Source organism: Ambystoma mexicanum, chromosome 8 (genome assembly GCF_040938575.1).
Source record: "Ambystoma mexicanum isolate Mex_15411 chromosome 8, UKY_AmexF1_1, whole genome shotgun sequence".
Lineage (NCBI taxonomy): Eukaryota > Metazoa > Chordata > Amphibia > Caudata > Ambystomatidae > Ambystoma > Ambystoma mexicanum.
In genome coordinates this window covers 210918549-210942392 of record NC_090929.1, presented here as the reverse complement: position 1 = coordinate 210942392, position 23844 = coordinate 210918549, and the positions used below count along the sequence as shown (strand labels likewise).

Sequence of the window (23844 nt, the reverse complement as noted above, 5' to 3'; positions counted from 1 at the left end):
CCTGTGGTGGTCTAGCAAATAGAAGTGCCAAAGCCTCTCAGGCAGCTGCCTCTTTGCCTTCAGGTGCTACTGCAACCGCTCCAAAAGTCATGAGGCCATGTCCCATGGTTCGCCTGTAGGGGGCAGACTGTCTCAGCATCTCTAAGAGTGGCAAGCCATTACTTCGGATGTGTGGGTTCTGGATAAAATAGCCCACGGTTACTGCCTTTCCCTTCCTACAGCGGCCTCATGACAATCCACCCAGGAATCTCTCTTTGAAGCTTCCAGATCCGCTCCTTGTGCAGGAAATCTTGACCCTGCTAGAGAAAGGCGCTATAGAACTGGTGCCTGTAGCAGAGAGAAACCAGGGATGGTATTCCACTTATTTTTTGATACCAAAGAAAGATGGGGGTTTGAGACCCATCCGGGACTTGCGTTGGTTGAACAAACTCCTCAAGAAGGACAAGTTCAAGATGGTCACTCTTTCTCCAGTCCTCCAGGTCCTTCAACTTCAGGATTGATTGGTGTCTCTGGACCTACAAGATGCTTACTTTCATGTGCCGATTCATCCCAAGCACAGAAAGTACCTGAGGTTTGCTGCTGGCGACTCGCACTTTTAGTTTCGGGTCCAGCCATTCGGATTGACCTGTGCCCGAGGGTCTTCACCAAGCTAATGGTGGTGGTGGCAGTGTATCTCAGGCGAGGGGGATTCACGACTATCCCTACCTGTAATACTGGTTGATCCGTGCGTGCTCTCCCGAGCAAGCATTGGCTCACCTTGGTCTCACCTGCCGCTCCCTCCATAAGCTGGGCTTCTCCCTCAATTTCAAGAAGTCGCATCTGACACCTACCCAACAGCTCCAGTACATCTGGGCTGTGTTGGACATGTCCTGGGGAAGTACTTGCCTCCCAAGGTGTGGGCTCATCACATTGTGCAGATGGTGGACAAGTTTCAACATGCCCAGAGTCTGCCGGCTTTCAGATTCTTAAGGTTGCTCGGCCTCATGGCATACTGCATTTTTCTGGCGCCCGAGGCCAGGCTGAGGATGAGATCCCTGCAATGGGTACTCAAGATGCAGTGGTCGTAGTTCTCGGGCAAGATGTCGGATCCCGTTCAGATTCCACTTTCGGTCTCCCAGGATCTTCTGTGTGTGGCCAACAAAGGGAACCTTATGAAAGGGGAGCCGTTTTGGCAACCATGGCCGGAGGTGACTGTAGTGACGGATGCTTCCCTCACAGGATGGGGCACTCATGCCAACAACTTGACTGCCAGCGGTCGTTGGTCTGTCGGAGTCCAAACTCCCTCTCAATCTGTTAGAGCTGAGAGCAATCGGGCTAGCCCTGAAGGCTTTTCTGCCGTCTGTGCGGGGGAAGAGTGTCCTGATTATGACGGACAACACAGTGGCCATGCATTACCTCAACAAAAAAAGGGGGCGTAGGGTCACTCGTGTTGTGCAGAGAAATGCAGCTCTGGTTCTGTGCCATTGCAGCAGGGAATTTTGCTCTCGGCAGTTCATCTGGCCGGAGACGGAAATACGGCAACGGACGCTCTGAGCAGGCAGAGCACGATCTTTCACGAGTGGGAGTTGGCTCAGGAAGTCCTTCTGGAGATCTTCGCCCTTTGCCGAACCCCACACGTGAATCTCTTCACCACCAGTGCCAACCGGAAGTGCGAGAGATTCTGCTCAAGAGAATTTCTTCCGAGAGGGGCCTTTGGAGACGCAATCCCACTGCTGTACGCGTTTCCTCCAGTCCCCGTCATTCCTCAAGTGTTATGGAGGTTTCGGATCCCACATGAATCCTCATTGCTCCGGATTGGGCCAGGAGAACGTGGTATCCGGATCTTCTGGAAATGTCCATCTGGTCTCCATGCCGTCTTCCCTACCGAGAGGATCTGCTCTCGCAAAGAGGGGTGTCCGGTTCTCCATCCAGAGGTTAGGACACTCTACCTTCACGCTTGGTATCTGAAAGGTTGAGATATAAGAATTGGCACCTCCCAGATGATGGGATGGAAGCGTTGCTTTCGGCCAGAAGACCAGCAACAAAATCCTTGTACAGTTGCCATAAGTTTTGCGACTGGTGCAGAGGACAAAATGTTGATCCTTTTCAGTGTTCCATTCCTATGGTTGTCCTTCTTACTTTCTTTGGCCCACAGGGGCCTTCAAGTCGGTACCATTAAAGTTACCTAGCGGCGCTGTCTATATTTAAGCGCTCGTCTGTAGAAGGCTTACTTTAAGATTCCTTTGATTTATCAATTTCTTAAAGGACTGATATGATATGATCGTTTATTTATATAGCGCCTATACACAATGTGTTTCAAAACACTTTAAGGCAAGGGAGGGAACAAGGAAAAATACAACCACATTCTTACAGGCCATGAACAGTAAAGATGTGAAATTAACTATCGTACTTGGCCTGACGACCGATTTGGCCAGGCTGTTACCAAACAGACCTTGTCCAATTGGATTATCCTCCCCATTACTGAATGTTACCGTTTGCTGGGTAAGGACCCTCCTAAAAGGTTGCGAGCTCATTCCACTAGGGGCGTGGCTACTTCCACAGCCCTGCAGCAGGAAGTTGCTATTAGGAATATTTGTGATGCAGCCACATGGGCTTCTATCCACACCTTTGTTAAACATTATTCCCTGAATACGAGCCTTGGTCAAGATATGGCCTTTGGCAAGGCAGTTCTTTATTCCGCTACCTGATTGGGTACTATAAATTCTTTCCCTCCTCCATTTTCTGGTACTGCTTTAGGAGTCTGTCAAAGATGTGGATTACGTTGGAGGACCCAATCCATTCGAAGAACAAGTTACTTACCAACTGGTAACATTCTTTCGATTGGATGATGTTCCAACATATGCCACATCGCCCTCCCAGCCTGCCCCTCTGGAGAATTTCCTATGTGATTGCAGCTTACGTTTCCGCAAGGCTAAGTGCAGTCAAGCAGGCATTGGATTGGCGCCACACGTTATGGGGGAAAAAACATAAACTGAGGCTAAACATAAACTGAGGCTACGGGCGCAGTGCGTCTTATTTATAACATCTGGTGACGTCGCCCTGGACGTAGGCCTTCGAGGGACATCAACCAGACGCCATCGACGCAGGACGCCCTCTGCCGAAAAAGTTTCCTAACTACGCTTAGATAGAATTGTGAATATTAGCCTGCGCCGCATCTAGATCGGATTGTGAATGTTAGCACCTGCCACACTTAGATGGAACTTGTAGGCTAGCATGTGCCACACTTAGCATTGAGAACATTAGCCTGCACTGTACTTAGATAATATTATGAAGGTTAGCGAGTGCCACACCTAGACAGAACTGTGAATGTTAGCATGTTAAATGTCATATAACCCACTAACCAATATAAGCTCAAACTCTGCATACTTATCCCACCGGAAAACTCATACAACCATCTCTCGAACAACAAGCTGCACGCACTTAATCACACAGCAACAACACATAAGCCGCACCAACAGTACACGCCGACTGTCACCGATCCAATACTCGCACCAAAGCTCAGCACCCGCTGTCTACCGAGTTGAAGCTGCCAACGGTACACCACTCCTCTCACTGTCCTGCTCCCTCTTCACCTCACTAACCCATCCCACCTTCTCGTTCACAGATCTGCAAGAGCGCCTGGGGACCAATTCCGTTGGTGACGGTGCGCTATATAAGTACCTTTAACTTAACATAACGTACTTGTGGACATTACATGTCAAAGATGTGGAATACGTTGGAGGAACATCCAATCGAAAACATTACCAGTTGGTAAGTAACTTGTTCATCGTGCTGTTCCTGGACCTCAGTCGTGGGGACAAGAGGGAGGACATATGGGGACTCCTGCGCTGCAATAGGAAGGCCACCGCTTGCAATCAGGAAACTTCAAACGAGTGTCTGTTCATTGTTTCAGCTCCTCACGTCTACCGCAAATAGCAATCCAGTGGTTTCTGGCTGTCGAGAGGCTTTCCTTGCATCGGGGGTCCCGCACTCTGTTGAGGGGGCTCGTGCTCGGTCAGTCCTGCTTCCTGGGAGTCCGGAGGATCTTCCTGGAGCTCTTGGCCAGCTTTAAAGCAACGCACACAAACAGTTGTTCCTCTCCCTGGCTATCCGGTTCCAGCAGCAACTGCAATGGAAGCTCGACCAGCTTCGAGAGGAGGTCCAGGTGGCTTACTTTGGAGTTGATTGCAGCTTCCTCCCATTCATTCCAGCCTAGTTGTTAGTCACCCAGCAGGGTGGCTGTCCTTGATGGACAGCCAGCCAGCCAGCCAATCACCTAAGAGTGCATTCCTGCCTCCTAGGAGACCAAGCACAGGGAGTTTTGGTCACCCAAAGGGTACTGCATACAATCTTGCCTAACAACCCTCCTAGCCTAGTTATGGCTGTCACAAGTGGGATGAGTTGGAACACCAAGTTTATGTGGTTCCAGAACCACTAAGACCTCAGCTACTGAGCACCATCTCAGAAGGCAAGCAGTTATCTAAATGTATTCTTAAAATCAATCTCCACGCAGCAGAGAATGCACGTTGCATCATCGCAGAGGGGACACTTCTCATGCATGCCTTGCTTAGGCAGTCTGGTTTTAAATTGGTAACACAGGCCACCCTGCTTCACATGCCAGTGGAACCTAATGCCCTCTTTTTCAATGCTGTCGAAGATGCCCCCAAAAGTGCGAATAAAGAGTATGATACTCTTAAATCCTGTGGCCAATCAACTAACAACCCCTACGTCCAACGAGGTTCCTCAAACTCCAGGAGGTTTTATGGACAGGGCACGCAACGCTCTTCTGGATACAATCAGGGAGGCCAGCCTTCGTCATGGGGCCCCCCTCACAAGGACCATCTTCCTGTTCTATTTTTCAAAGAGGCCATAAAAGATCCAGAAGAAGGGGCAGCATCTCCCCTCGGAGAGGCTCCACCCCTCCCAATCAATGAGGCACTGCTACAAGTCCCCTTCCATGCCGCTCCAGTAGGAGGTCTCCTCTCACATTTCGCCCACGCATGGGAGGGGATTACGTCAGACAAGTGGATGTTGTCCACCGTAGCAAGCAGGTATTGCATACAACTTTTACAAAAACCACCAAACTGTGCACCAAGTCACATGAAGGATGCCAGTAGAGCAGTGCATTATACTGGTGGAAGTAAAGGATGCCATAGAGATTGTCCCAGCAAATCAGGTAAACAAGGGTATTTATTCAATATACTTCCTTGTGCCAAAGAAAGACCTATCCATGCACCCAGTAATAGATTTGTGCCCAGCGAACAAATGTCAAACCTCAAAGGTTTTGCATGTGCCCACGCTCCAAGTGGTAATGCCCATCTTAACATGGGGTTGAGGGCGGGGATTACATGGCAACAGTGGATATGATAGATGCATACTTTCATGTTTCAATGTTCCCAGCACTCAGCAAATACCTGAGATTCAAAATAGCAGGAGTACACTACCAATTCAAGGTGCTCCCCTTCGGCATCGCCTCAGCCCCAAGAGTATTCACTAAAGTGCTTGCAGTAGTAGCAACACAACTCCACAGAGTTAATCCCTGTGTACCCTTATCTAGATGGCTGGCTAATTACTGGGTAGACTCCTCAAATTTGCAGACAAAACACGCAAAGAACAATAAACCTCCTTTTCCAATTGGGTTTCGCCATCAACAAGAAAGTTAAGTCTAGGTGCCAACCAAGTAAAACAGTTTCTGGGAGCCATCTTAAAGACAGAAGAGCAGTTGGCTTGAAAGAGTACAAAACTTAGTACCTCACTACCTGCCCGGTCGGCAGATAACTGTACGCAAAGCAATGCGCTTGCTCGGGGTGATGTTCTCATGCACTTCCTCACACGAGCTTGCGCATGCGCCCAATGCAAGAGTGGTTAGCGAATCAATGTTCTCAGGCAAGCGGTCAATGGGACAATCTAGTGGTTATTTCACGAACCCTAGTACAGGCTCTCTGCTGGTGGTCCAGGGACATCCTGCTAAAAGGAAAACCCTTTTGCATTCCACCAACACAGGCGATCCTAACTACAGACACCTCACTCGCCGGATGGGGAGCCCACTTCCTCCATCACGCAGCCCACAGCAAGTGGGCACACACCACAGCCCAAAGACACCTCTATTTCTTCGAACCTCTGACAGTTTTCAAGGCTCTACAAGCATTTCAGCAACATCTTACAGGACAAACAGATGGCTGAGAATACATTTTAGAAATCAAAATGGAAGAGTGGCTGGTAATGGCAAAGGCTCTCAGACAATGATAGATTGTTTTGGCAATACATAAATTAGAACAATAATTCAGGCATCTTAGAAAATGGTGTCTCATGTAGCCTTTGGGAACTATTTGTTACTTCCACAGTAGGATTTGCTGATGCCGATAACTCTAATGTAGAATATTTAATTGTCGATAAATGGATGTACAATCTGACCATTAAAGAACTTGGTGATATCAGAAAATTAAAGGTCTCTAGAACAATGTACCCCAATGTGACATGTAATGCCTTGGTGAAATTGCATCCTTCATTATGGGCCAGAGCTCTCTTAGGAGTGTTTGTAGTAATTGGTGAGACTGGTAAAGTTCGGAATGCATGACGTGATAGACCTTTCCTGTCTGTGTATAAAAAGGGTCAACAAAATGACCCTGCTAACTATGGGATGCTTGCCATGGTAAGTATTCCATCTAAACATTTTGCCAGGATTATCTTGGAAAAGCTCATGGACTGGAGTGATTGTGCTGAAATCCTTACTTGCAATCCCACTGGATTTCGTATAGGCATGGGCACCATTGGCAATTTATTAAGACTTGTCAGCATTGTGGAATATGTGGTTTAGGCGAGGGTCTTCCTTTATATGTTGCATATATAGATCTGGCATCATTTGACACAGCAGAGCAACTGGAAAAATGGTGTGCTTGGCATATCCCCAGAGGTGCCTTATAGTACATCTGTGGACTGTATTTTGCTAATTGTTTATTTTGTGCTTTTATTACTTTGAGACTGTTTTTTAAAGGTGCTGCTTTTTTTAACACATTTAGGTTTTAATTATTATTCTGTGCATATTCAGTGGTGCGAGCTTCTTGACAGCTGTAGACACTCATCCCTCTAATTACTACCTTTCACGTGCGATTTAAAACAGTCCCTTCTCTGCATGCACGTAATCTCCAGCTACTGACTGAACTACAAACCGCAGGCGTTTGTAGTCTTTGGCTTGTATTTTCATACAATCCCTGCGCGAATGCGCAGGCGTGGAATGGCAATGCCAGTCTGCGGCAGTCCGCGGCTAGCGTGGTAAGTGTTCTGCGCTCTCTTCTTCTTGCTGTGTGTTAGGGAGAATTATCATAAATGTGCTAATTCCCTTCACCTTGGAGACCCCCAGCAACTTTGCTGGATTTTGAGGACTTGATTTTTTTTACCTAGAAAAAGTGTGAGCTTTTTTTCCCCACTCTTTCGTGTGTTTTGATGTGTGTTTTACTCTTGTGTTCTTTGATTATGGAGTTTTAAGATAGCTCCATAGGCATTTTTTCATGTGTTACACAGCACCCTCAGTGCAGTGACACAGGTATGTCTTTTTAGACTCCCCACAAGTTTAAATACCTTCTCTGGGATAAACTACCGTTTCCCAGAGAATGTAAAGTTAAATTGACTTTACTAGTCTTTTTAAATTCCTAGACTCAACACACACGATCTTCCTATAGAGTGCTGGAGGTGCTACCCAGTATCCCCTATCTCTAGAAACTCATGTAGCATTCAAATGCTACCCTTTCCTATCGAAATGGCTGGTGGCAGTGGTTTTTCAACAAACTACCATGATTTTCCCCGACCGCGAACACGGGTAGCTAAAAATCACGGGAGCCATGTTTTTCAAGATGGTGCCTTAAACCCCTTTGTTTAAATGGGTCCTGGTCTTTTTTCGCTATTTCTTTTTGGAAGAGTCCTTCTAGAGTTTGTCTCTGCGCGCCAAACTAGGTTTGGTCCCTTAGTTTCTATGCCTTTGGCGGGCTTCAGGAATGGAAACCACCTCTGGCGTCTGAGTATCTGGGGTAGGCAGGAAATGAGGAAGGTGACCGAAAGTCTCTGTGCTTAGTCTCCTGGGAGACCCAAATGCACTCTGGCGTGATTGGCTGGCTGACTGTCCGGCAAGGACAGCCACCCTGCTGGGTGAGTGACAGCTAGGCTGGAATGAAAGGGAGAAAACTGTTTAAAAGGCGAGTCTCTTGGATTGGAAAGCAGAGTCGAATTCTGGAACGGAAGAACCAAAGATGAGGTGGAAGAGGACGCATGCTGCAACTCCTGGACCGCTGGTTTGCCCGGTGAAGCCCTGCTGCAGGTCCGAATCGCCAAGTTCATCTCGACAGAGCAGCCACTTAAAGGACGACTTCTTCCTTTTCAGTTGGTGAGACCAATCAACTTGTAAGCCACCTGGATACCGTTCTCGATGCTGGTTAGGATTAACCTAGGGGGAAGGATACCTGCTTGTGTTTTTGATGGCAGCTATTCGAACCGAATATCTTCCATTTTGCAAGCTTGTTTGACCCGTCCCAGTGCAGTGGAGGAGTCCCCTGTCGTCGTCGTCCTTCTTGTCCCCATGACTGAGGCTCAGGAACAGTGAAATCTGCAGGAGCTGCCAGGAAACAACGTCTTCAGCTGCATCCTTTTCTTCATACTAAGGTACTGTGCCAACCCGATTGAGAGAACCTACCTCTTGCTGTGAAAGTTTGTGAAACTTTCCCAACTTGCAGGCCTAATCAGCTTGTGACCCAACATATGATTCTTTTTCATACAAACTACTTCTGAGAACATTGGCAAAGACTTTACCTTTTACTACAAAAACTGCTCTTTCCTATCCAAGACTATCCATTGACTTTGGCCTTGGCCTATTGAACTGAATCGCGTCTTCTAGTGACCTGAAACTATTTGCACTGCCTAAGAAAGTATTTGTGATTGATTCTATTAACTTGTGCCTTTTTACTCCCATTCATAGTAACTGAAATGCCATTTTGCTCCTCCAATTTCAGAGGAGCCTAATTTACGCAAACGTATTGGTTTGGTATTGAAGTATATTTGTGTATAATATTAGGTTGTCTCCTTCTAGTGAATGTTTTCTAAATGACTGTGTAATAAATTAATAAGTGTTTTACCAAGAAACCTTGAGTTTAAGTGTCTACTTGAACCATTGTGATTGTAAGACCTCTGTGTAACATCCTTGTACTGCTCAACATTCCCTCGTGAGATAAGCCTGGCTGCTCAACTCGCTACCACAAACTGTGTAGTATAGACTTATACCAAAGGTTGGTTTTTGCTTACACCTGTAGTCCTAATTGTGTGTGATGGTTCCAGGGGGTACTGCATGCAATTATTCCTAACACTGCGTTACCCATCCGACTGAATGGACATTAAGGGAGTACTTGAGGCCATTGCTAAGGTCACAGAGCTATCCTATGCTCAGCTCCCAAAAGCTGAGACCACGTTACTTGTGGCTCAGGACACAACTTCGGGCCAAACAGAAAGTGCTGCTACGATTTGCAACACGGTTACAACACAGATTTTCAAGACGCCCACATACAGTAATGGAGGCAAGATGGAAACAGTGCGGCCATCAATTGAAGGGCCATGCGAGGAGTAAACCCACTTGATGCAGGCCCAGTCTCTGGACTTGCAGGCGCCCCAATTAACTTTAGCACCGGAGCAAGTATTAGCTGCGATGAATAAGACCGTTTTAGTAGATGGCGTCCTCAAGCAGAAAGATCGGAAGGTGCTAAAAATCTGCCTTCTGAACACACGCTCTTTAAGCAAACATGCCGTCAATATTCACGGTCTTATTTTAGAGGAAGCGTTAGATATGCTGTTTCTTAGAGACATGGCTTAAGGACCCTATGGGCCCGGTATGCGATCCCAGAAGCGTTCATAATGCACTATAAAAATAGAGATAGCAGGGTAGGCGGAGGAGTTGCCTTAATAGCCAGAGACACTGTTTGTTTAAAGCAGCGGTAGCATGTACTGGCTGTGAATCGCTTCACCTTAAATACACTCCCTCTCCGAATTAATGTATTAATTTCATAGTTTTATATTGGCCCCCTTCCCTCACCTCGGAGTTCTGTAGTGAGCTCACTCAACAGCTCAACAACTTGAAGTCAACCAATTCAGCCACACTGTTAGTAGGGGACTTTAACAGCTGGCGTGGGAATGTGGTGGCCAAGGAAGCTGTTCTTCTTGAAAAAACTTTGAAAAACATAGATTTCATAGTAAAAAAATAAAGAACCTATAACGGACAAGGGAAACAAGTTCGGCTTAGTCGTTACGCATCTTAACATCAAGAATATGGCAACTTTACCTTGTATCTGGTCAGATCACTTCACAGTTACGTTTGAGGTACATTTGCAAAACCTCCCCAAACAAGCTAAGAGCCCCCATGCAAAGTAGAAATTTGAAAAATGTAGGGATTGCACAGCTGAAACCATACCTGAAAAAGATTGCTGAAAATCTTCAAACTGGCGATTCCTGTGAAAGAATGCTAAAGTGCTATTCGGACCAAATTGTTGATTTGGTGGATCAATATGCACCTCTTAAACCGAAGCTGGTCAGGAAGAATAGCACTCGTAGCAACTGGTTCCATAGCAAGCTTCGCAAGCTCAAGATGGAGAAAAGAAGCCTGGAAAGGAAGTGGCAAAAAGACCCGTCGGCAGACCATAAAGAATGTTGGAGCCGCATTAACGCGAAGTATTGAAAGAATATTAGAGAAGCGAAATCTAATTATAACGAACAGATAGAAGCTGCTCCCAACTCGACAAGTAAACCTTTCAGCATCCATAACTCAGTCAAAAAACCCAAGGCTATGTCCTCCCCTTATCTTCCATCGGAAGATGATTGTGAACTAGTGATAAGGGCTTTCACAGAGAACTCAGAAGGCCAGAGAGGCTATCATTAAGGCAAGAGAAGCATCAAATAAGGACTGTTTCCCTATAGCTACTGATCCGAGACAGGGAGAATTGGCAAGTTTCAATTTCCACCCAATCTCAGAAGATGAGATGGTTAAAATATTGGCGAATATGAAACCCTCTTCGTGCTCGGAAAATATAATCCCACCAAAAGTCATTTTGGATAACCAGGAACTGTTTGCCCCAGTCCTGACTAAAATAGTCAATGCCCATTCCAAGATGGTAAAGTACATCAATGCATCAAGGAAGTCACCATCACACCCCTGGTCAAGAAGCCGGGTTTAGATCCTAAGGACTCGGGCAACCTGCGCCCAATAACTAACTCTAACTTTATTCTCAAAATCATGGACAAAATAGCAACTAATCTACTTCGAGCACATGTTGAAGCCAATGATATCCTCCATGAGCAGCAGTCGGGCGTCCGTGCTGCACACTGCATGGAGACGGCTATGCTAGATCTGCAGAATTGTATGCTAGCCATTCTTGACCAGGGCAAGACAGGGCTTCTAATGCTTTTAGATCTAAGCGCAGCATTTGATCTGGTTGATCACTATCTAATACAGCAGGTCTTGGACAAAAAGGAAGGGTGTTCTCTGGCTGCACTGGCCTGGCTTACATCATTTTTGGCAGACCGTAAAGCATAAATTCATTGAGGTGCTGGGTGGGGCGGGGGGTGGGGGGGGTTTAATTTCTCTAAGACGCCCCACATAAGCTGTGGGGTTCCACAGGGAACTAGTTTGTCCCCTCTACTTTATAATCTTTATATGAAATGTTTGTGAGAGTTATTAGAAAGCGTCAGCGGATTCTACACAAATTAAGCTGACGATACCCGGCTGGTGCTGGAGGGAAATTACATATCACAGTGCTATGATCTCGGAGGTATATGGCATCATAGAAAAATGGATAGAGGGCAACTGGATGTGCCTAAATAGTAAAAAGACAGAGCTGATGATTTTTGGCACTCGCCAAGCACGAGCGAAGTTGGGAGCTGACTACGAGTCATTCTACATTAAAGATGCAGGCATCAAAGTCGTCGGTCAGGTTAAAACCCTAGGGATGATGATGGAGGCATCCTTTGGGCATCGGGCCCAGGTGAATTACCTACATAAAAATAATTCTTACTACTTACGGCTTCTGAAGGCCATCACCCATTCCTTAGCGAGGGCCATTATCTTATCCCGCTTAGACTATGACAACTCTCTGTTGCTAGGTGCCTCTAAGAAGGGGGTACAGAGATGCCAGATCATGCAGAACATGGTACGCGTCATCAAAAGAATAAACAAGGGAGATCACATCTGATGAAAGGAGAGCCCTGCACTGGCTCAGGGTAGAAGAGAGGATTCTCTTCAAATCGCTGATGCTAGTGCAAAGGTGCTTGCACGACTCAGCTCTGGCCTATTTTAAGAAAAAGTTTGTACGATGTATCCCAAATCGGTCGTTGAGGTCAGAAACCCAGGGCAGGATTCAGGTGCCTACTTACAAGCGGGTTCTGGGTGCAGGCAGAGCCTTTCCGATATGGGCGGCTCAGTACTGGAACAGGTTGCCAGACCTTCTGCGCCTGGAATCGAACTACAGAACTTTCAGGAAACCTCTCAAAACCCATCTGTTCAAATAAGCCCTCTTCGAACCCTGATGAGCCCGATTACCCTGCTGTCTGTGTCCTGTCCTAGTTTTGTTTCATGTTTAAGCGCCTTGATGCCTACGCTCTATAAGCATTTAAAATAAATAAATTGTATATGATCAGGCCACTTTATACAGGTACTAGGCTGTGGATGCATTTGAATTAGGCAGGTAAGGTTACAAAGTGGATAAAAACTGTTAGGAGTTACGCAGGGTTGCTTATTAGCACCCTGATTATTTAACTTTTATCTGGCAGATTTGCAGGATTCCCTGGAGACAGCTGGCACGTGCCCTGTAAAATTCGGAAAATTATTCTCAATTGGGCTACGCCAACAAATTGATACAATAAAAAAACGTAAGTACATTGTCTTCTTTGCAACTAATAGATTGGTGTCCCATAAACAAGCGAGATCAGATTCACAGGTGGGACAGGCAGTACTTAAACAAACGTTCTGTACTGTCTCAGCCCACCACCTTCCTCAGGTACTGCTTGCTAATCTATGCTAAGCATGTGAATCTAAGCGGATTCTTAAACCCCCCAGAAGTCTCATATTACTTTCCAGTGATAGTCTTTCTGAGGCTTATATCTACTTAGTAACATGTGTCCGCCCTGCCTCCCTGCAAGACTACAACAGGACACTGCCAAAGATATGTATAAAAGGTAAACAAAAATTAAAAAGCATTGCCTGGACAAACTTTACAGATGTAATGTCAGAAAATGAAACCATTTGAGGACGTTGACTTGTGCAGGATCATAGGTAACTGTGCAGGTAGGATAGGGATAGTATGACAGCAATGGCCCTGTCGATTCCCTATTTAACTTTGGAAAAAAAATTCTTCTACTCCTATGCTATGCATGTGATTCTAAGCAGATACTAGAAACTGACTATTACTGGTAAATAATATTTCTCTTCTTTTGCATGGGCATGTACAGCATGGTAGTATGCTTGGACTTACCATTGGTGAGCGATTGACTCTTGGCAGATGAGCAAGGGCATGCCCTGTTTGTTTGGAGAACCGAGGGGGCGTGGGATCTTGCCTTTCGGTTTACAACTTGAAATGTATACTCCTGATAATGTTATGTTCCCTTATCAGGCTATAATCTGCCTCCACTTACTAGTGCTAAATTTGGTTCGCAAATCTGATCTGCAAACCACGGGTGCAAATTCCGGCAAGACTGGCTCACCTTGCATCCTTGCATCCTTCCAAGGTTGTTCAAATAGTAACAGTTGCGTTTGGTATTTGTATGCAGCACTGTATATGCAAAAGGCTTTGGTAGAAGCACTTTATACATAAGATTATCATTACCTGGCTTCTATTTTTGTTAAAGTATTTCTTGGGATAGAATTACTTGGTACACTTTGTTATGCTGGCGCCTCTCTCATTTCACGTTACCTCCCTCCACTATACATTTTGATGTGAATAAGTGTGTGGATAGTGCATCAGATTTGAATACAAAAAAAGTAACCATATTAGTTCGGAAAGTAAGCACAAGGTCAATCCTCGAATAATTTCAAATGTGTGACCCACTTGCACGATGGTTTCTAATCATGTATTCTTATTCCTTCCTCCTGTTGAGAACTGGAGTATGGAAACATTTTCTTTGCTGGTAATTAGAAGATCCAACCCCCCATCAACAGCGCAAATTGACATGTTTGGTGTTTTGAGCTTTTATTGCAAGCAGAGTTCCTTGGAGCCTATTTCAGAAACTTTTTTTCCTTTATAGCACATGCAGAAGAGTAGTTGGTGCCGTAAAGACATATCAAAACGATTGCTTTTGTAGCATTTCATGTTTTATTAAGGCATTGATCATCTAAAGGCTTTCAATGTTTTCCATATTTGTTCTTTTTCTCAGTGGATTGTGTCCGGCTCAGAAGACAACTTGGTTTACATTTGGAACCTACAAACAAAAGAAATTGTGCAGAAGTTACAGGGTCATACAGGTAACAGTTTTGTTTTGAACAATCAAATACTTTTGTGCATGGGTTTGTACTTCACATTGTAAGTCAAAATGGATTTGGATAGGCTATTCGTGTGATGTTTCATGTAGACCATGAAACTGGCAACTTAAATTGATTGTTGCTGAATATGTGGTGTATTTAGTTTTCATGCTGTACATATAGTCCGATATCTAGTGGTAATCGCAGAGTATTGCATCTTGTCTTTCGAGGATCCAAAGGGAACGTCGACAATGGGTGTGCTTGTAATACTATCCCTAACGTGATGTGTAGTGTACCCAAAATGCCTCATGCGTCGAGGTCCCTCAGATTGTTTTTTTCCACCCAGCTAGCTCAGAAATTGCTAAATTATATCTTTTTCCACGACCTATGGTCGTTTAATATTTGTCAATCCTTCACCAGCGACTACTTCAGAACCAACGCTGAAGACAACTGCAGATTTCGGCGGCAGGTGCTCTGGTCGACACTGTCAACCGCGTGGCCTCGACCCTCCGGCCAGGCCTACACAGTAGAGAGAGTGGGGCCCGGGGTTCGGTTTCTGTTTAAGAATGCATTCCCTTCTCCCCTCTCTTTTGCTTTCTGGTTTTGCTGTCGCTATTAACCTGAGCTGTGGACAGGGCTCCTTTTTAAAATGTTGCCCTTCTTGCAACGGCAAGTATCCATGGAAGACACACACAGGTGGTGTAATAAGTGTCTACCTCGAGATAATAACAAGCAGTCCTGCTGGTCCTGCCAACTTTTACGTCCGAAGACGATAAAAGAACGTTGAGTAAAGCGGTGGACAGCCTATGGGATGTAGGAGGCAGAGAGTAGCTCACCCGCTAGAGCAGGCTCCTCGAGTGAGGAGGAAGTAAGCGACAGCCATGGCTCCGATGCGGAGGCCATTGACCTATCTGTGGAACAACCAAGTTCTGAGATTTCTGGCCCCTGCAGGCAGGCCACCGCTTCTGCTATGGGGAAAGTACATTCTGGCGACAAGGACATACACACACCACGTAAAGGAAAGCACACAACCCCCTGCACCGCCTCGACAGACTTGTCAGGCAGGCCACCATGGCTGTCACCGTCCACTACCCCTGATCTGGACACACACTGCATAGATCCTCCCTCCTCACCTTCTATAAGACAAGCCTCTTATCGATGACCAGATGGCATTCAATGTTATCCTTAAGAAAGTAGCTGAACACTTTCAGATTGCCACTCAAGAGGCGTGTTAGGCAAGATTGTATGCAGTACCCTTTGGGTGCACTGCAACAACCCTGACCTCCTGGCAATAGGAACCCAACCAGGCCCATTTTGACAAACATGGCACCCATGGGTGCTTTACTGTGGCTGTGAACGCAGCCCGTGTTAAAATCACATAATGGTAGTTAAAAATAAACCACTGCCACCAGCCATTCAGAGAGTAAAGGGTAACATTAAAATGTTACTTGAGAAGCTAGACAAAGGGGATACTAAGCAACCCCTGCAACACCCTATTGTAAGATAGTGTGGGCTGGGTCTAGAAAGTTACAAATGTAAGTAAAGTCAATTCCAGTTTATCCCAGAGAAGGTATTTAAACATTTGGGAAATCTGGAAGACTTCCCTGGGTCACTGCTCTTGAAGGTGCTGTGTGACACAATGTAAAAGATTGTCTATGGCGTTTGTCAGACTCCACAACCAAAAGAAAGTGTCAAAAGCACATTAAAACACATGAGAGAGTGGGGATAAAAGGGTCTCACTGTCTCCAAGTTAGAAAATCAAGTCCTCAAAATCCTGCAAAGTTGCTGGGGGTCTCTAAAGTAGAGGGAATCGGCACTTTTCTGAGAATTCTCCCTAACGAGGAGCTACAAGACACTGACTTCGTAGAGGATATTTTGAAAGAAAAACCACCCTCAAGTCAGGCGATACCTCTGTTGAACTCCATCAAATGGTGCATCGCCCCATCTTAGTGGACTTCATCCCAAACAAGAGCAGTAAACCCACAAGTCGAGAAACCTTTTTTGCCCCTCTCCACCAGACGCGCTATATATCCGGGGATTTGCCACTCCTGACTCCCTAGCAATGTTCCCTCTAATTATTTTTCTTTATGTGCGGAACCGGTTGGCTGTTGTGCGCACATTATTTTCCATGTGCGCAACTGACTAATGAGGTAAGCCACTTTGTGAGCTACAATTGCAGAAAAGTTTGGAAAGGAATTTCCTCTTCCCAGCCACTGCAATTCTTTAAAAATCTAACAACACTTTTTCAAAACACATAGGCTAAAATAAGTCATATGTGATTATACAGAAAACTCATCAACTAGTCCAAGACTTCAATATCTGCCCCAGTACCTTGCAAACTTACTTCTGTGCAGAGAAAAATGGGCCTGGAGTGGAAGATATGCCTCCAGGAAAATCCTGGAGGTAAATCCTCCAACTGAAAGCCGAAATCGTCTGAATTTACTTTGCGGTAATTCCGCCAAAAAGTCTCATTGAGTCCAATGGACCCAATATGGACTCAGTATGAATGGGGAATTACACTGCCACCACCAGTTGTAATCCTGCGGAAATTCCTACGGACCAAGTGGCAGAAACAGTAATTTGTTAGAGCGGTATTCTGGCGGATTTACACCGGGATACTGCCCCAAGTATTAACAAGGCCCTGTATGTTTTATGCCACTGGAAAATCACTCATTTGTATTACAAAACAAAAATATCTCTTAGTTGTGTTCCCAGATATCTTGTGCAAACAATTTATTCTTAAAGAAATGTTTCTTTGTATTCTGATTTTTCAAAAAAGTGAATTTTATTCTTGATGCGATAATCTCATGGTCAGCCGACACGCGTTTCGACACAAGGCGTCTTTATCAAGCCGTTATCAAGGCTGGTGCGTTATTGTTCATTGACCGTTAGGTAGGTTGGCTCTTGGTGGTGGGTTGGGGTAGTTGGGTTCCACTCCTTGAAAAGGCTGGCTTGTCAGCCTGTTACTTCAGCGAACAATGTCCCTGGCGTTTGTGGCCCCCAAATATCTCTCGTCATAACTGATGTGGCTGTCAAAAAACTCAGAGTACATCTGCTGATGGATTAATGGCAATTAAGAGCAATGTGGCAAAAACATGCTGAAAGGAGTTCAAGTGCCACTTTAATGAAGTAATTCAAGGGCAAGGAAGACATGCTTCTAATAATTTGTGTAAGGATAATAATTGCATCTGAATAACTGCACCTTAGAATATGATGATCCAAAATTCCTGTGCCTCTGCTTACTATCCACATTATTCTCCTGTGGGTAGTGATAACACCAGCCTTAGAGCTAAGAGACATATATGCACCATGCATTTTTCTAAAACAGAAAATCTGCCTAACACAAACGAGAAACAATGAACGTATCATTGCTTCAACACAAAGCTCCACTGATATTTTTTCGAATTGGTGACCAGTAGAGCAGTGGCATAGGAAGGAAGGAACCCTAATAATATTAATGCCTGATCTCAAAAGGAATTTTATGGGTAAAGAACATCTTTAAGCAAAAATCCCTATTGGCAAAGCAATTAGGTTTTTTTTACTCCCTGAAAAATCATTTGACTCCAAGTATGGAGCAAAATCTGATTAGAGCCCTGCTTGTACCTCTGGCATAGGGAGTGAAATGACAGGGCACATAACGTGTATAGTTCTGCCCACCCTTGTGCACCACATCCTAGATATAATTAAACAAGAGCCTTACTGAGGTTTATTATGGAGCCCTGTTGAAGAAAATAACACATATATGCCTTTTAAGTTAATTGCATCAATTCATCAGAGATACAACTGATTTAGTGCCTTCTTCTGTAACTTTGGATCCCTCATATGTAAGATGCAGGGCGGTGCTAGAGACTGCACACACAGAACACATGGTTATATTGAAAAGCCCTCAGCAGTTGAGCATAGAAAGAAAAAGAAGGTGCTGTTGTCTAGATTGGTACTAGAATTTCCGATCCTTTAGCAAACACGCTACACATTTCCTTCAGTGTGCAGCCGAAACGACTGACCTGGTCTTTGAAATTTGCTGCTTTGTTTATCACACGCAAAGAGTGATGCTACCACACATATCCTTCATGTCTCCAGTGCTTGCCTCCAATACTAGTTGATGGAGCACTGTAAAAAGTGAGGGATTGTAGCAGTAAACACTCACTGGGATATTTGCAGACCCACAATACTTTGCAAGCAAGGCATATTTAAATGCCTCAACATATGATGTGCATTTTAAGAATGTCATGACTCTGCACGTACACAATTCTCTTGCAGTGCATACAAGATTGTTTGCAATATCCCCACCCTTATATCATTGTGTAGGATTACACAAGTGCTCAGTGAAACTGTTTTGTATAGAAGCGAGTTTCCATACAATGTGTGAAGGTCTATGCCCAAAGGAACTCTGAACACTTGGAAACGATGCAGATTGTGTGAATAGCATTCTCTTGTCTGAATAGCATTCTCTTGTCTGAATATCCGGTGCCCTGATACTATGGACGAGCAATCCCAGGATAGTCCTTACCCATTATCCCTTGTAGGTTAAGTAAATGATATTGCAATGTTGCTCTCCACTTATATGGTAATGTTAGTAATGCTATAGTAGGAGACGCTGAGCATCACATTTGTCTTTTCAAAATCTTTAGAGGGCAAATTAATATTTGCGATTTATAATGCGTTAAATTACAAGGGGGCCGCTTCAAAGCACTTGCATGACATACGTACAAAGAGGCAGTGTGGGATTTGGTTACACATCCCAGTAGCCTGCTTACCTACAGTCAGTATCTGATATTTGAGCTTGTGGTTGGATTATATAGTGTGGGTGATGCTTTTGGTAAGGAACAATGAGCAACAGAAATTCTGGCGCGTGAACGTTATTCATGTTGCAACAAACATAAAACAAGTAGAGTAGGTACACATTTGCTAACCTTTCGCAGAGCCAAGAGAGGAAGAGCCAAGGTTGTCCGGTAGCATCCTCATGTACTCATAAGGTAAAAGTGTGGTAGAGTCAGGTTTAGGAGTCATGGGTGGGGGAGGGAACAGTTTTGATTAATGTGTGTGGCATATCTTGGTTAGATTCTTCTGTTCATGGAGGCAGTTTTTTCATATTCGTTTTTAACCTCTTGTGTTGTATTTTGCTGTTAGGGGTTTTAGGTGCATGGTAGTGTAATGCAAATTAGCAGAATATCAAGAATAGGTGCTTATTTTAAGAGAAAGAAAATGTCAGCTAATTGCTGTGGCTTGTGCCTTACTAAATCATTTTGAATAGGTGAGTATTGTCTGTGTGCGCTGCTAAAAATCTTCTGAGCGGCACCCAGAAGGAAGCTGGGCATGCGCACAGCTTAGAGAGAACATTGCTCCCTAGTGGTCACAACTACTAGGAAGAGAGCAGGAGTACCCTTGAGTACGGCTGAGGCACCGCCAGACCAGGATTGCAATATGTTGTATGCCCTGGGGAAGCGCAGTACATTAGCCTACTCCACCAGGATATCTAACACCACATTGCTGGCTAATTACACTTATGTCCGGTGGAATTTGCTCCAGGAGCGCCTGCAGGAAGTCCCAGAGCCAACACGATCACGCCTGCTGGTGGTTGTCGGAGGGGAGGAAGGTCAATCGGAATGTTCTCAAAAACACCTTAGATGCAGCAGACACAGCGGGATGAACACTGGCCCAAGGTTCCTTGCTGAAAAGGCATGCGTGGTTAAGAAATTCGGGATTTAAACCTGAAACCCAGGAATCCCTCATTAACAAGCCGGTAGAAGAAACAAATCTGCTTTGGAAAGGCAGTAGATGAGGCTGTAGAGACTGCAAAAACGGAACATGAAACCTTAAAGTCTCTAAACTAGATGGCACAAAGGCCTCATCAGCAGCGAGGGGGTAGCTCTCGACGCTCCTTTCAGGGACAATCCTTCCCATGTCCCCCCCCCCCATATAATCTGTACGGAACAGGAAATGCATCCTGGTCCTCAGGACAAGGGGCAACTGCCACAATCCAATATCAGCAAAGAGTGCAGCGCTGTGGCAAAGAAAGGGGGTAGAAGCTCCACCCCTGGAGGCTGCCCTGCCTCAAATAAAAAATTACTTGCCGATTCGGGTCCCCTCCTATGCCTCCCCGGTCAGGCGACAGATAAACTTTCTTTCATGCATGGGAGGGAATTCCCACGGACCAGTGGGTGCTCAAGACTGTCACCCACAGTGACTTTATCGAGTTCAGTCGACCACCAGCGAACAGACGCTTGTCGCCAGAACATCTGAAAATCCTACTGCAAAAGGTTGAGATCCTGCAAGAAAAGGGTGCGATGGAAGTCCCTGTGCTACAGGTAAATGGGGTATTTATTCAGTGTACTTCCTTGTACCCAAAAAGGATCTCACCATGCGCCCGGTTCCAGACTTGCGCCCAGCGTACAAATTTGTCAAACCACAAGTTCTGAATGACAACATTGCAAGAGGTAATCCCTCTACTAACACAGGGGGATTACATGCCAACATTGGACATGTAAGATGCTTACTTTTATATTTCAATGCTGCCAGCGCACAGAAAATATCCAAGGTTCATGATGGAAGACAAACAATATCAATTCAAGGTCCTTCGCTTCGGCATTGCCTCAGCCTCCAGGGTATTTAAAAAGGTGCTGGCAGTAGTAGTGGCTCACCTGCGCAGGCTGGCCATTCCAGTCTATCCTTACCTCGACTGGCTAATAACAGGGGGTTCGTACGGAACATGCCTGTCAAACACCCAAAAGACAGTGGATTTACTCTTCAGTCTGGGATTCTCAATAAATGAGAAGTCCAGCCTAGACCCCAGCCAAGTCAAACAATTTATGCAAGCTCTAATTCAGACAGAAGACGGCATAGTCTTCCCCTCCAATGAGAGGGTTCAAAACATGCTATTCCAGATCCCTCACTGTAGCCAGTCGCGAGGTGACTGTACGCAAAGCCATGCGACTGCTAGGGATGATGGCCTCCTGCATTTACTTAGTCCGACATGCACGTTTGCACATGCACCCCTTGCAAGAGTGGCTCAGCGGACAATGGGACGATCTAGTGGTTTTCTCAGCAGCCCTTCCTCTCTCTCTGCAATGGTGGTCGAGGGAAAACCTCTTTGTTAGACAAGATTGTATGCAGTACCCTGTGGGAGACTGCACCAGCCTTGTCCTCTTGGCAATAGTTAACTCAACCTTCGGTATAAGCATGTACTACACAAGTTGGTAGAGTGAGCAGACCGGCTTATCTCAAGAGGGGTCAATGTGAGCTGTAGGGTTATCACACAGATTCACAGTGACAAGTATTAAAATAAACACTTGGTCTAAAGGTTTTGTGATTAAACAATTATTAATTATACAGTCAGTTGAATAAGCCTTCTTTAGAAGGGAGCAAATATATGAAATGTCTGATGCTTGTTAATCTGCTTAGAATCACATGCTGTGCATATGGTCCGACATCCAGTGGTAACGGCGGAGTATTGCATATTGTCTTTCGGGGACCAAAAGGGGCCGTCGGCATAGGCGTGTCTGTAACACTATCCCGATCGTGACGTGTAGTGTACCCAAAATCCCTCACGCGCCGAGGTTCCTGAGATTGTTTTTTCCCGCCCAGATAACTGGTTGCCCTATAGCGGAGCTCTTACAAGACACACTGTTTATCTTTACCGACTTGTCGGTTATTCCCCGTTAAGTCACTTCGGTCACAAGAACATCTTCGACGAAGACTACATGGGATTAGTCTACGGCTGTGGATTTCGGCGCCTAAAATCCGGCGGCCGGATTTTCCACGTGGTCGGGCCCTTGGCCGACTTATAAGGTAGGGAGAGTGGGGTCGGGGTGGCCATATTGTTGGTATGTCTTTCCTCCTTTCCCCTCTTTTCCCTTTTGGTCTGGTTATCCTTCCCTTTAGCTATGCAAAGGACTCCTTTTAGATTCTGCAAACTCCTTCGGCCTAAGACCCTTAAGGAGCGCCTTGTAAAGCGGTGGGCCGTGTTACGGTATGTCGCGGGTGGAAGCCCGACACCGCCACACCCGCTGAGAGTGATGGGGGTACCTCGGATGACCAAACATCCGCTACTGATGTTATAGACCTCGAGGTGGACACTTCTAGGTCCACCACGCCCGTCCCGACCCTTTAAGGCCTGACTCTGGTCTCGCTACAGGGACAACACCCGGCGACAGGGGCATACAAACACATCACACTAAGCAGGCAACCCCTACACCGTTTTCAACGTCTTTGTCGAAAAAGGTGAAAGCGCTAACAGGGCCGACGAAAACTTCGCTGGTTTCCTCGGATTGTTCAGATCCAAAGCCTTCCCCTCATCCGCAGCAGCGTCTTGCGACTGGGCAAACAAAATCAAGTAAGGGTGCTACTCCAAAAACTTCACACATTGAAGCGTGGAAATCTGACACTGCGACAGTCCCGAAGGCCGCGGTAGGCCCGAAAACTATGACCTAGGCCGCTACCCGGAAAACAAACCACTAGGCCCTCTAGCGCCACGCAAGGTAGTACACCTACCAATAGATCATCGGAACTACTGTCTCACGCCGATTCAGTGACTATCGAAACCAGCATCGAAAGAATTACGGCAGCGGGGGGTCTTGCCCCGGTTTCGCCTAAAGTTATGGGACAAGCTGCGGAAAAAGTTTCAGATGCGGATTGGGATCCCGATTCTTACGATACCTGCGAAGATAGTCAAGAGCCTCTTTCCGACATCCTAAGAGACACTTTTCGACGCCGTAGAGCGGAGAATGCCGTTCTTTCACCCATAGGCCCGCTTGGGTTCACTAAATGGACTACAGAGAAGTTCGAAGGGTGTATGGATCGGCTGGAGAAGATGATCAGTTTTTCTGATCATCCTCACCCCAAAAAGGTCTCGGGTAGACCCTAACCTCCAATTTCCTTCTCAAATTCAAGATGATCAGTCTTCTGCCTTCGTTCAGCAGGAAGACGTTGGCCACATGGACACACATAGGGACATTTATAAGCTTCATTCCTACAAAGTTATGAGGAAGAACAGGATACTACAGACAACTGGGAAGAAACCCAGCAGGAAGGTCAGGACCCACGGACACAGCAAGATCAGGACACTGATGTTTTGTGCCTGGATTCTCCTCCGTCCACTCCGGCTCGCCAGGTCTCACCTGTAGATGCAAATAACAAGGACATAAGTCCTGGTTACAAGAGCCTTACCCAGAGTTTTTAGCTCACTATCTTTCACAGAGGAAAAATATCCCTCAGAGTTACTTAAAATCTACTCTTGTTCATTTCGGTGCTGGACTGCCCCAGGGCAGGACAAAGACTGATATGTTTGGGATATTTGGGATATTTCTCCTCTGTGAAAGATGGTATTCTAAAGACTCTGGGTAAGGCTCTTGTAACCAGGACTCATGTCTGGCAGAGAGTCTCCCAGG

The 23844-nt window shown here is 45.7% G+C and overlaps 1 protein-coding gene across 1 annotated transcript in view; it reads left to right on the top strand.

The window, feature by feature from the left end:
* Window positions 1-23844, top strand: part of WDR5 (WD repeat domain 5) — a 433335-nt gene that overhangs the window by 402098 nt on the left and 7393 nt on the right. The window contains exon 13 of the mRNA XM_069609613.1: window positions 14374-14461. Coding sequence (XP_069465714.1) covers window positions 14374-14461 — 88 coding nt within the window. The remainder of the gene's footprint in view (window positions 1-14373; window positions 14462-23844) is intronic.